This window comes from Oncorhynchus tshawytscha, linkage group LG19 (assembly GCF_018296145.1).
Source record: "Oncorhynchus tshawytscha isolate Ot180627B linkage group LG19, Otsh_v2.0, whole genome shotgun sequence".
Classification (NCBI taxonomy): Eukaryota; Metazoa; Chordata; class Actinopteri; order Salmoniformes; family Salmonidae; genus Oncorhynchus; species Oncorhynchus tshawytscha.
The window spans coordinates 38,404,579-38,418,720 of NC_056447.1; the positions used below are offsets into that span (position 1 = coordinate 38,404,579).

Below are 14,142 nucleotides of genomic sequence, written 5' to 3' on the forward strand. Positions count from 1 at the left end.
CCCAGTGTAGACCTGGCAGCTGTCAGACCAGGCAAGGCCCATGCTTTTAGAGACCAGGTTGAAGGCTGAGAGGCTGGGGAGGAGCATCAGGGAGAGGGTGGCCACCAATGCTCTTTTCTGGAACATGAGTCATCTGGAGAAGCTGGAGGAGTTCTGTGGACTAGTGGAGAGGGATTGTTTGGGGATGTTGCTGGTGTTCAGTCTCCTCGGGAGACCCATGGACATCAGGAGGGTAATGCTGAGGTCCCTGACGACATGGGCGATGTAAAGATGTTTCATAGCGCTTTAGATAGTAGTCATTTTCTACACTATAACGTTACTTGCTTGTTTTGTCACATACACTGAAATTAGGAGAACAATTATAAGTTTAGCAACCAGGAAATGGCGGAGCGATTTCTAGATAGGGCATCTTTAAGAGGCCTGTTATTTGAATAAAAATAAATGACCAGTCCGCCAAAATAATTTGCTGTTGTGACTATTTTCAACAGAAATGCAAGAGCGCTTTGGCTATAGCCTACTTACAACCACAGCCATTTGCTACACAATTTGTTCCTCTATGCGCACGCGCGGTTTGTGACAATGTATTTTGTCGACTGTATATACAGTGTTTCGGGTGGAGAGGCAGAGTTATTGTTGCAATCGTTCAAGACAACTTTGAACACAGCATACCTCTGGACCTCGAAAATTGTAAACTACCAAAAGCCTACATTAGGAGGTACTATGGCACTACGGTAAAATAACGTTTTATTTTACGTAAAGGTTTTTACTCTGAAACTGTTTTTTTTTTAAAGAATCACAGCATAACTTTCACTGCATTCATTTAAAAACATCACTGACTGAACCATGTCTGAACAAGTTGAGAATGTTGCCTGTGTTTGCACTCTGTTCTGTTCTCCATTGCGTAATTTATGAAGAATGTTGTTATGTATGTTATTGCCATAGAGTAGTGAGAAAAGTCCAAAACATGCACTACATGCATAACCAACATATTTCAATAGTGATTGTCAATAGGTTATGGATTGACCATGGAGTCAATCAGTTAATTTAGAGTTTTTTCTCTCACTTTTTCGATTTATTAAAGGAGTTGAATGCATCCATGTTTTAAAACCTTTCTATGGAAATCTGTTACCACAATATTATGTTTAAAATTGTGTAATCTACAGGTCTGCTCTGCTAGGCTGTGGATTGCTTGTCATTTTGCTGGCAGTGGTGTTCCCCCCTTTGGATGCAGCAAGGTATATGAATTACTGAAGATGACATTTGCTCTCTCTACTGTTCATCTGTGTTTCTGATAATCTAGCACATAATCCAGTCCAATGTAGCCTTTAGTTTAAACCATCCGATTTCATTGCATTTACTGTTATTATTGTATGAATGTGGATATTCCTAAAATATTCACAAGATATTCTGTATTATACAATAATAACAGAAATCAAAAGAATTAAAAGCAAATCCAATGAATAGACAAACACTATTGGTTCATGACTACTTTCAAGGGTCTGCGTTTTTAGAAATGTACAAATAATACATAGTATTTTAATAGTGCTTTTCTCAGACACCAAAATGCTTTTACAGTAGGCAGTTTTAAGGAAAACAAAACAAACCTGGGGTAGAGTAAAGATCACAGTTCACTGTTGCTTCATTTAGAATCATGATGGGTTCAACATGGATTTAAAAGCCTTAGTAACTATTGTTTACATGGACATTACTGATCTGGTTATTACAATATTTCTATACCTGATTATTATATACTTATAATTATTACACTTTATTATAAAACATGTTTTGCTCTCCTGTTGTTGTAGTCAGGCAATAAACCAAGAGTTGTCAGACCTCTTCAATGAGCTCTGGAAGCTGGATGTGAACCGCATGAAGCCTGGGACTGACTATACCATCTCTGTGCAGGTGGGATATGACTAGGGCCCCCATGACTAGAGTTTTCCCTGACCACCTTACCTGACACACTATTAGTTACAGGCTATAATTAGGAGCTGGACAGGAGCAAACTCCTGGCCCTAATTTGCCCCTCATAAGTAGGCCTCCTGGACAGGAAAACCTCCGAAATGTCCCTCCTAAAATGGCCTGCTCAGGAAAAATTCCAGTCCCTAATAAAATACCCCTCCCTAAGATGTAGGCTTGCTCAAGAAAAACTCCTGTCCTTATACTGAAATAAGTCACATAAGAAGAAGGCCTAGCCTATGTTATTGTGTCATGAGGGAAGTGTTTAGTTGTTGGTGTATGTATGTATCGTCCACTCCAGGGCAAAGCTGGCTATGTCTCTCAAGGCAGTAACCATGCCAGGGACCATGCCTCATCGCCTCTCTTCTCCAATGTCAATGAGAACAAACTGAAGACCATTACTACCTTCTCCCGTAAGTATCTGTGTCTACATCAAAATTGTCAAACAAATTGTTTGAACTGAATATATGAACTGAATTTAGTAGTGAACTGAAGTCGTCTCAAATAGATTACACTTGTTAGTGTTTTTCTGAGACTTTAGAATTACTTAAAAATTACTTTCTGTTACTTTCAAATGCCTTTCTAATGGCTTTCTGTGACTTTAAATCTCTTATTTGATGTCTTCAACGACATTCCGCTGCAGGCTTCATGAAGCTCCTGGACAACTATGAGAGGTCAACAGGCGTGGCAGAGCATGTCAGCCGAGAAGAGGTCACAGAGAACAATCTCTTCCTGGATGCCGTTCTGAACACAGAGGTCATGAAGGTACAGCAGAACATGTCACCTAAATTGCCTACAATTGGTATAGTGGTCCTGTGTGGCTCAGTTGTTAAGAGCGTGGCTGAGGTTCGCTTCAGAAGTATTGTATATTTTCGCAGATTCCATATCGATAGTGTGACTTCCAAATATCGATTTGTAAAAACAAATAAAACATGTTTTGAACACTTTTTTCTCAAAAACTTGCTTTCTCATGTCTCTCTCTTCAAATCCTCTCCTCTCTCTCCTCTCTCTTCAATTCAAATTCTATTGGTTACATACACATGTTTAGCAGATGTTATTAAGGGTGTAGTGAAATACTTGTGCTTCTAGCTCCGACAGTGCAGTAATATCTAACAATTACACAACTTATACCAATACACACAAATCTAGTAAAGGAATGAAATTAATATAAAAATATATGGACGAGCAATGTCAGAGATGGGTAATGCAAGATATGTAGAAAGTATTACTTGTTCCTCTGCAGCAGACATATAGTGAGCAATATGTTTGGAACATTGGATCACAAAATCGCTGTATCAAATTGCAATACATATAGAATTGTGATACATAAAGAATTGTGATACAGAATCACAATACAAATCATATTGGCACCAAAGTATTGTGAGGTCCCTGGCAATTCCCTGCCCTAAGCTATATGTATAAGTGCTTTTGGGTTTGCCTGAACAGAATGTTTGTGAGTGGACTCCCATGCTCTACATAAGGTCAGTAGCTACTCTGTGAAACCAAACTCCAGAGGGTGTATTGGCTCTTCCTGTCACACTCTGTTCTTGGATGACCATGGCCACGATGTTAGGAGAAAAACACAGGGAACAATGCAGTACATCTAAAACATCTGGAGAGTCTTGGCACGCTGTCTTGGCTGGGGCCTCTTTCTCAAATAAAGAGCCTGTGAGGACACATGTTCAAAATGTGTTTAATACAACTTATCATTTTGAGATGAACATTTCTAAGAAAATTATAACAGGCAAGTAAAACACAATTTCTGTCAAATTGTGTTTTACCCTCTTATGCATAAGACTATTAGTCATTGTGACATCTCACATTGACAATATGGACAGAGAGGAGTTTGGTGTGTGTCACCTGGTGAATTTATTTATGTATGTTTTTCCCACAGCATACCCACAGGTATCTGGTTAGCAAGGGCCACTCCCAATCAGACCTGAGGACGTTCAAGCGTCAGCTGTACACCATCTGGTTCGACCTCTACTACAGAAGTGGAAGGTAAGAATTGGGGAGTATTCATTAGTACACACCATAGTGAAACATTTTGCAACAGAAAACATGCTGCAATTGTACAACGTATGCTAGTTCTGCAATAAACAACATACTATCAAAGGGATGCACAAAGGATCATTAAAAATGACATGGTACACAGTGAACAAGTGCTCATGGCAAACAATGTAAAAAGCAAATAATTTGTCAAAGGAGAGAAGACGAGTTCTGACATTTCACATACCCCATAAAGATAACAATTAAATAATTCACATAATCTTCAGGGTTTCAAACGTTCATCAAACACAAACTAAACTCACTTTTTCTGCAATCATGTCCATCCCGGAAACTTGTATTGAACGCATGATTTGTTCAGCTAACACTCTTTATTTGAAACACAGTGTCCCAGGAGACATTGTAGACATTCATCTGCACTGATCTGAAATGGGAAGTCTCCAAATACATCAAGGTTTTTGTAAGGAACGGTGTTGGATAGTAGTGAACTACATGTATTTGAACTTGTAATTTTTCTACATTTTGCAGTAGCTTGGTGGTAGATGAACTAAATTCAAATCTTGGTTGTGTTTTCAGTAGTTACTTTTCTGCCATGTAGTAGTTGAGTTAACAACTGGAACTACACACTACGTTTTTTGAAGGCAAAAATGTCCTTTATTTTTTGGCGTGAAACCTGCCTTATTCTCACTTGAACTATAGTTTTTGTGTTTAATAGGCTAACTTACACATTCTGTTAACATCTGACTTCAGAGTGATCTGTTCTTGCAATCTGTAGTCTAAGACATTTTAGATTTCAGATATATTTTACCACAAAGTAGTTTGGATGAAGTGAACAACTTTTTTCAGAGTAACTTTAAATCAAATCAAATCCAATTTTATTGGTCACATATACCTGTTTTGCAGATGCTATTGCGGGTGTGGTGAAATGCTTGTGTTTCTAGCTCGAACAGTGCAGTTATATCGAACAAGTAATATCTGACAATTTCACAACAATACACACAAATCCAGAGTAAAGGAATGGAATTAAGAATATATAACTATTTGGACGAGCAATGTCGGAGCGGCATGGACTAAGATACAGTAGAATAGAATAGAATAGAATACAGTATATACATATGAGATGAGTAATGCAAAATATGTAAACATTATTAAAGTGACCAGTGTTCCATTATTAAAGTGGCCAGTGATTTCAAGTCTATGTATAGAGGGCATCAGCCTCTAAGGTGCTACTGATGGCTATTTAACAGTCTGATGGCCTTGAGATAGAAGCTGTTTTTCAGTCTCTTGATCCCAGTGTAACAGTTTAACTTTAGTCCGTCCCCTCGCCCCTACCCGGGCTCGAACCAGGAACCCTCTGCACAACATAGACAACTGACACCCACAAAACATTGTTACCCATCGCTCCACAAAAGCCTCAGCCCTTGCAAAGCAAGGGGAACCACTACTTCAAGGTCTCAGAACGAGTGACGTCACCGATTGAAACGCTATTAGCGCGCACCACCGCTACCTAGCTAGCCATTTCACATCGGTTACACTCAACCCCCTTTTGACCTCCTCCTTTTCCGCAGCAACCAGTGATCCGGGTCAACAGCATCAATGTAACAGTTTAACTTTCGTCCGTCCCCTCGCCCCGACCCAGGCTCGAACCAGGGACCCTCTGCACATACCGGCAACAGTCACCCACGAAGCATCGTTACCCATCGAGCCACAAAAGCTGCGGCCCTTGCAGTGCAAGGGGAACCACTACTTCAAGGTCTCAGAGCGAGTGACGGCACCGATTGAAACGTTATTAGCGCACACCACCGCTAACTAGCTAGCCATTTCACATCGGTTACACCAGCTTTGATGCACCTGTACTGATGCTCGCCTTCTGGATGATAGCGGGGTGAACAGGCAGTGGCTTGGGTGGTTGTTGTCCTTGATGATCTTTTTAGCCTTCCTGTGACATTGGGTGCTGTAGGTGTCCTGGAAGGTAGGTAGTTTGGTCCGGTGATGCGATGGGCAGACCGCACCACCCTCTTGAGAGCCCTGCGGTTGTGGGCAGTGCAGTTACCATACCAGGCAGTGATACAGCCTGACAGAATGCTCTCGATTGTGCATCTGTAAAAGTTTGTGAGGATTTTAGGTGCCAAGCCAAATTTCTTCAGCATACTGAGTTTGAGTCCTTCACAACACTGTCTGTGTGGGTGGACCATTTCAGTTTGTCAGTGATGTGTACGCAAAGGAACTTGAAGCTTTTCACCTTCTCCACTGCGCTCCGGTCGATGTGGATAGTGGGGTGCTCCCTGTGCTGTTTCCTGAAGTCCACGAATCAGCTCCTTTGTTTTGTCGACGTTGAGTGAGAGTTTATTTTTCGGGCCCTCACCTTCTCCCTGTAGGCTGTCTCATCATTGTCGGTAATCAGGCCTACTACTGTTGTGTCGTTTGCTAACTTGATGATTGGGAGTACAGGGACAGGGAGTACAGGAGGGGGCTGAGCACGCACCCTTGTGGGGCCCCTGTGTTGAAAATCAGCGAAGTGGAGGTGTTGTCTCCTACCTTCACCACTTGGGGGTGGCCCATCAGGAAGTCCAGGACCTAGTTGCACAGGGCGGGGTTCAGACCCAGGGCCCCGGGCTTAATGATGAGCTTGGAGGGTACTATAGTGTTGAATGCTGAGCTATAGTCAATGAACAGCATTCTTACATAGGTAGTCTCTCAAAGCACTTCATGATGACAGAAGTGAGTGCTACAGGGCGATAGTCATGTAGTTCAGTTACCTTTGATTTCTTGGGTACAGGAACAATGGTGGGCATCTTGAAGCATGTGGGGACAGCAGACTGGGATAGGGAGAGATTGAATATGTCCATAAACACTCCAGCCAGCTGGTCTGTGCATGCTCTGAGGACGCGGCTAGGGATGCCGTATGGGCCAGCAGCCTTGCAAGGGTTAACACACTTAAATGTCTTACTCACTTTGGCCATGGAGAAGGAGAGCCCACAGTCCTTGGTAGCGTGGTGTTGGTGGCACTGAAGAAGGTGTTTAGCTTGTCTGGAAGCAAGATGTCTGTGTCCACGACGGTTAAGTAAACAATGTTTTTTTAAGGGTAGCTTTGGTGTAGTTTAACTTCTTCCAGTTTGAAGTAATTAGTAGCTTCGTAAACTATATTTTCAGAGTAGCTTCCCCAACACTGCTAATGAATAGGGTGTTTTCCCTCTAGCAGGGCCTATCATCAATGAATAGGCTAGGATATTCTACACGCAACAGACTGATGACAGAACACACACTCACATCACTAGCTAAGAGAAAGAGCAGGGTTGTAATCATTAGTCCAAATAGTTGCAAAATGCAACATTTTGCAACTAAAATTAGAGTTTCTATTGGGACAAATTCAGGTAGGTCCCTTCCCGTTCCATGTTAGAAACGTTTTGCAACAGAATCGGCATAATGAATTCACCTCCAGGCGATCCAGTGCGAGGGAGAGAGGAGGGTTTCATTTATACTACACAACTTTCCCCAGGCCTTTATAGCTTATTGAATAGTCAGGCTATTACACAGTTAATAATATGTTTTGTGATAATTGCACTGTGATTTAATGTTGTGGGGTAAAAAAATAACATTGTTAAATATCGTTTTTCGGTTTGGGATTTTTGTTAATGTTAAGGATCCCAATTTTGTTTAACAATTTTAACATTTAAATGTTCACACCCCTATACTGTACTTAACTATACTCTATTGTACTGTACTGTAGCCTACTGTACTGAACTTTACTGTACTGTACAGGACTGTACTCTGCTATCCAAACTTGTGAAACATAGACATCTATGATTGGTTTAGATTTGGTCTGGTCCGGACTGACAAAATTTGGTCTTGTTTGTGTGCGGAGCTCGTTAGAATAAGTGTGCTTTGCAAGTGTTCATTTTTACATTTACAGTTACATTTTGGTAATTTAGTAGACGCTCTTATCCAGAGCGACTTACATTCAACTTTCATTCAACTAAGGTAGATAAATAACCACATATTAGGTTCATAGCAAGTAAAACATTTCTGTAACCGTTACTGAGAATGTTGTTGAAGTGTTCTGTTGGTTTTGACAGAAGACTTTTAAAGCTTTTTAAAAACGCAAGTGAAAGATGGGGACAGTAATAAATATTTAATACTGCAATCTTTAGTTATAGAAATTATTCTTACTTTAATTGTAAATAACTATTATAATGTGATATAAATGCTTTCTTCATTGACATGTAGATACATTATATACGGTTGAAATTTGTCCGTAGAAACAATTACCGAAAAAAATACATGTTTTCAATATCCTGAAAATACGTATTTTCAACATCCGGAAAGTACATATTTCAACTTTCATTCAGAACCGAAAATGAACCAGATTTCAACGTCCGGAAAATGTGTATTTTAGACATTCTTTCAACATAATTTTGCACACTAGATCCTACATGTGTTGATTTGTAGGGAAGAGTCAGGTAATAAGCCACTTTTTACATTGTCCACCACTGAGGAAACTTTCTGATATTGCTCCAAGTATGATACATAGTGGGTCCTTATCTAATTATATATTTAATGACCTGTTTATTGTGGTAATTCCAGCTCACCAGTATTTTTTCTATGTCCAGAAGATGTGGACCATATCCTGTCACTTGTTCACTGCTTCTCTCCAGCAGTTTGGCTGTTTGTTGAGGAACTTTTTGACCACCATTTCTGGAGTTTGCAATAACATTGGAATTGCCACCACATTTTTGTTCGTTACGTTGTGTGAAATGTGTCTTATCCCAGTCTGTTGTTCATTTGACAGTAAGGACTCGTGCGGATTTGAGCATGTGTTTGTTGGAGAGACTAAATTCGGAAATGAGATTGCTGGTTTCCATAACTGGGTCCAGTTCTACCTGCAGGAGAAGAGCAGGAATTTGGACTACAAGGGATACAAAGCCAGGGACCATGACATAGTAAGAGTCCTAACAGCCCTTTTCAAACATGTAACGTTGATCAACATTTCCTTTACTTTGACAGGATATCAAAAACTTCACTCTCACTGCAGCTTTAAACATGTCGAATTCATGTTAAATTATGCTTGTTCCCAACCCACACAAACCAATTTTATGAATTTACTTTTGTCTAACAAAGATGTCCCTCACTCTTTCTCACTTACTCACACACACACAGCCTGACCAAGATGACCACGTCCTGAACCTCCAGTTCAGCTGGCACGGTTTGGTGAAGCCGGTGGGCAGTGCCTTCGTGGGGGCCAGTCCGGAGTTTGAGATGGCCCTGTACACCATCATCTTCCTCATCAACACACATCGGAGCACCACAGTGGTGGTCAACATTGACGAATGTCAGCTGGAGGTGGTGGTGGTCAGGCACGGGCGCTCCATTGGGACAGCCTACCCCAAACTGCTTAGCAGCAACAACAGACACCTGTAGTTGGAGGCATCAAACACACGCACACAAGCATAGATTTATGAATAAGACTCTGCACACACACACACATACACTGTTTTGGACTGGGCATTTAACCAGGCCAGTTTGCTTCACAATTAGGCACATAACCTTTCTTTAGCTGACTGCACTGTGTAATCTGCACAACAGGAACATACATTGACACATCTGATACTCAGGGCATGCATGTGTAAGATATAAAACCATGGACTTGTGTTGTAAAGTCTGATGTTTTCCTACAAGTTGAAAAGTTAAGGTAAAGAACATGTTTCAGAAGAAGAAAGAAAGTTTAACTCAGTGTCTGATTTCAACAGCACAACAGCAGTGACTCATTGCAATGTCGTGCCTCATTTAAATAAACCATTTATAGAATTTGTTTATAAGCCATGTCATGAAGTCTAAATTAAGCATTCTGTAAATATGGCCCTTCCCAACATGCACTGCCCATCTGGACACCTGCTTGGCCAATGTGTAGGGTTTTACAAGTGCCTATGTCAAGGCACAATAATTATTTCAATACAAGCCATTCTACCATTTTCCAAATGTGCTCATGCAACCAGTAGCCCATACTGTAATAAAATGTGCATTGCCGAGTCAAACGTTGGTCAATGTATTATTGCATTCTCTATATGTGCAGTCATGAACAGCCAGTTATGAATAGGCTAGCCTACTTATGCAATTGGTTAGTATATGCTACTATTACATTTTTCTGTCATTTACCCTTTAAAGTAACTGTCCATTGTTTCCCGATTTCTATTAAATATGACCTATAATTAATTACAATATGAGTGTAATAGTTTTCCTTCCAACAAATGGTAATTAAGTATGTTGAAAAGCAGATTTTCTGTGTTGGAATGGTGTGGACTACCACAACAAAATAATGGGTGTTTACTGGTTATTAACAATATTCATACAAGTAGACTGTTGATTGGCCAGCTCATCCTCCTCAAGATGACATCCTCTATGTTGAAATAGCTCGAATTTTTTAAACATCTGTTTGAGGTGAGGTTTTGAAGTGTTTTTTTCTCTCCAATTTATGCTTTGGCCAAAAACATGAATATACAACATTATCTGGGTATGAGTTAACCAGTGGCGACCCGTCATTCAGGCAGAGCCCCACCTGTTTTCATCCTCACCTGTTTAGCAAAAAAATATATATAAAATGTTGTATCCTTTTTTGATGTATGTTTTGCATGTTATTTTGGCATTAATACGTGTCACATATCAGTTTGCAAACAATGTAAAAAAATAATAATAATAGAGTTAATTAAGCCGGATTCAAACATGGTCTCTTTTTCGCTTTCTTGAGTGAGGAGTTTCAGCCTAGCTCAGTGCTTTTTAATTTTTTAAATTTAACCTTCATTTAACCAGGTAGGCCAGTTGAGAACAACTGCACGGTATCTCCAGTGCGTGTTCACAGCCCGGTGCGCTACATTTCAGCTCCCCGCATTGGATGGGCTAGAGTGGGCATCCAGCCAGGATGGATGGTGCCGGCTCAGTGCTCCTGGACTCCAGTGCGTCTCTTCGGCCCAGGATATCCTGCGCCGGCTCTGCACACTGGGTCTCCGGTGCATCTGCACAGCCCAGTGCATCCTGTGCTAGCGCCCAACATTTGTGCCAGCTCTACGCTTGAGACCTCCAGTGCGCCTCCACGGCCCAGTGTATCTGGTGCCTGCTCCACGCACCAGGCTTCCAGTGCATCTCCCCAGTCCGGTGAGAGCTGTTCCGGTTCCACGTACCAGGCCTCCAGTGTGTCTCCCCAGCCTGGTAAGCCGCGTGGCAGCACCACGCAATAGGCTGCCAGTACGTCTCCTCAGGCCGGTGAGACCTGTTCCGGCTCCATGTAGGAAGCCTCCAGTGATGATCCATGGCCCGAAGCCTCCAGTGATGATCCATGGCACGAAGCCTCCAGTGATGATCCATGGCCCGAAGCCTCCAGTGATGATCCATGGCACGAAGCCTCCAGTGTTGATCCATGGCACGAAGCCTCCAGTGATGATCCATGGCACAGAGCCTCCAGTGATGATCCATGGCACAGAGCCTGTAGTGAGGATCCATTGCACGAAGCCTCCAGCGTCAATCCGCAGGGTCCCCAGTCCAAGGCCTGCGACGAGGGTCCCCAGTCCGGGGTCGGCGACAAGGGTCCCCGCACCAGGGGCACCACCAAAGTGGGGGGAGCCAGAGGTGGAGTGGGGTCTGTGTCCCGCACCAGAGCCGCCACCGAGGTAGATGCCCACCCGGACCCTGCCCTATAGTGTCAGGTCTGCGGCCAGAGACCGCACCTTTAGGGGGGGGACTGTCACGTCCTGACTGTAGAAATCTTTTTATTCTCTATGTTTGGTTGGTCATGGTGTGACTCGGGTGGGAAACTCTATGTTCTGTGTTTCTATGTTTTGGCCGGGTATGGTTCTCAATCAGGGACAGCTGTCTATCGTTATCTCTGGTTGGGAATCATACTTAGGCAGCCTTTTTCCCTTTTGTATTTTGTGGGTAGTTGTATTTGTTAGTGGCCTGTATAGCCCTAGGAAGCTTCACGTTCGTTTTTGTTGTTTCTTGTTTTGTTGGCGATATTTATAATAAAGAAAAATGTACGCTCACCATGCTGCAACTTGGTCCGGTCATTCCACAACGACGGCGATCGTGACAATGGGCTGCGTACCACTGCAGCGATCGCTAAACTGCTCTGACAGCTGACGCTTAAAGTTAGTGAGGGTAATTTTAGGAAGAGAGGGTCCAGATTGTCTAGCCCAGCTGATTTGTAGGGATCCAGATTTTGCCGCTCTTTCGGAACATCAGCTGTCTGGATTCGGACGAAGGAGAAGCCGGGGGTCCCGAGCTTTGGCCGGGGTTGGGGTTGCCAGGTGGAAAGCATGGCCAGCCGTAGAGAAATAATTATCGTGGATTTATCCGTGGTAACAGTGTTTCCTAGTCTCAGTCCAGTGGGCAGCTGGGAGGAGGTACTCTTATTCTTTACAGTGTCCCATGGACTTTACAGTGTCCCAAAACTTTTTGGAATTAGTGCTGCAGGTTGCAAATTTCTGTTTGAAAAAGCTAGCCTTTGCTTTCCTAACTGACTGTGTGTATTGGTTCCTGACTTCCCTGAAAAGTTGCATATCGCGGGGACTATTCGATGCTAGTGCAGTACGCCACAGGGTGTTTTTGTGCTGGTCATGGGCAGTCAAGTCTGGAGTGAACCAATCTGTTCTTAGTTCAACATTTTTTGAAAGGGGCATGCTTATTTAAGATGGTGAGGAAAGCACTTTTAAAGAACAACCAGGCATCCTCTACTGACGGGATGAGGTCAATATCCTTCCAGGATACCCGGGCCAGGTCGATTAGAAAGGCCTGCTCGCAAAAGTGTTTTAGGGGGCGTTTGACAGTGATGAGGGGTGGTCGTTTGACCGCGGACCCATAACGGATGCAGGCAATGAGGGAGTGATCGCTGACATCCTGGTTGAAAACAGCAGAGATGTATTTAGAGGGCAAGTTGGTCAGGATGATATCTAAGAAGGTGCCCATGTTTACGGATTTGAGGTTGTACCTGGTAGGTTCTTTCATAGTTTGTGTGAGATTGAGGGCATCTAGTTTAGATTGTAGGGCGGCCGGGGTGTTAAGTATATCCCAATTTAGGTCACCTAGCAGTATGAACTCTGACAATAGATGGGGGGCAATCAATTCACATATGGTGTGCTGCTTTCTGTGGTGGTGGGACAGCCAGTGGAAAATAACAAGTGTAGGGGTTGGTAATGTTCTCTAGTTGCGCCGTGATTGGTTCAGTGTTTTGTCACTCATGGTGAAACTCATGGTCACCGAAAAATCTACAGGGAGAACTCGAAAATTCAAGCCCCTTGTGTGCTGCCATAGATTTACATTAAAAGTGCCCATCCAAGAAGGCTCAAGGTCATTGGCCATAGATAAAATTACATCAAATAACATTATACCTACCGTAGCTACTTTCAAAATCTTAGCTAGCAAGCTGGACAAACAGTCATCACCATGAATCAAGTCGGCAATCTACTGGCAAATCCTTTTCAATCCTTGTCATATGAAGCAAAATTATAGACAAAACGCATCGGTGCTCATCGGCCATTGGACATAAACATTACACAACAAGTTGGAAATGGCCAATTCAACAATGAGTGGTTTGCAAGGAATCAGTGGCTAATTGAAAGCATTGCAAAGCAATCACTAGTCTGCTATTCAGTGGAGAGGGTGTGTGGTCCAATTCTTGGTTTTAAAGGTCTCTTTTCCAAGCTTAAAAGGATAAACATTCACATGCAACACCAGGGGCCAGAAAAGGTTGAATACATTGGCCATGCTGTCAATCCAGCATGACTTCTGCCGCATTAAAAACAACTGGAAACTCGGAACTGGGAAATCTCAGACTTCAGTGAGTTCAAGACAACTGGGAACTCTGAAAAAAAACAGGCTTTGACTGGGAAAATACATTTAGAATATTCACCCAACTTGGAATTCCATGTCAGGAACTCAGGCCTCTTTCCAGAGCCCCGACCTGAAGATCACTGACGTCATGATCCGACCTTGTTTTTTTCAGAATTCCCATTTGTCTTGAAAGCACCATAAATCCAGAGATTGCCAGACATTGATGACAAAGTTTGATAACAAAATGTTCCTACAAGAAGGACTGTGGCGCCACCTTCCTGTTCAAGTGAGCACAGCACAACAAGGTGATTCCAAAAATGTTTTGTATGCCGCTGCATAAATGATTTAATATGCCAGGGA

At 42.5% G+C, this 14,142-nt stretch overlaps 1 protein-coding gene across 1 annotated transcript; it reads left to right on the forward strand.

Annotated features, from left to right (window-relative positions):
- Window positions 1-584: 584 nt before the first annotated feature.
- endouc (endonuclease, polyU-specific C) lies at window positions 585-10,182 on the forward strand. Its single transcript, XM_024379799.2, has 8 exons — window positions 585-731; window positions 1,164-1,235; window positions 1,806-1,905; window positions 2,261-2,372; window positions 2,603-2,724; window positions 3,854-3,960; window positions 8,756-8,906; window positions 9,124-10,182. Exons 1-8 carry the CDS (start codon window positions 721-723, stop codon window positions 9,382-9,384), a joined length of 936 nt encoding a protein of 311 aa, XP_024235567.1. The 5' UTR covers window positions 585-720; the 3' UTR covers window positions 9,385-10,182.
- Window positions 10,183-14,142: the final 3,960 nt, after the last annotated feature.

Coding starts and splice junctions, on each gene's coding strand:
- endouc (XM_024379799.2), top strand. Junction 3,961..8,755: donor CTCTACTACAGAAGTGGAAG/GTAAGAATTGGG, acceptor TTCATTTGACAG/TAAGGACTCGTGCGGATTTG. Junction 8,907..9,123: donor AAGCCAGGGACCATGACATA/GTAAGAGTCCTA, acceptor ACACACACACAG/CCTGACCAAGATGACCACGT.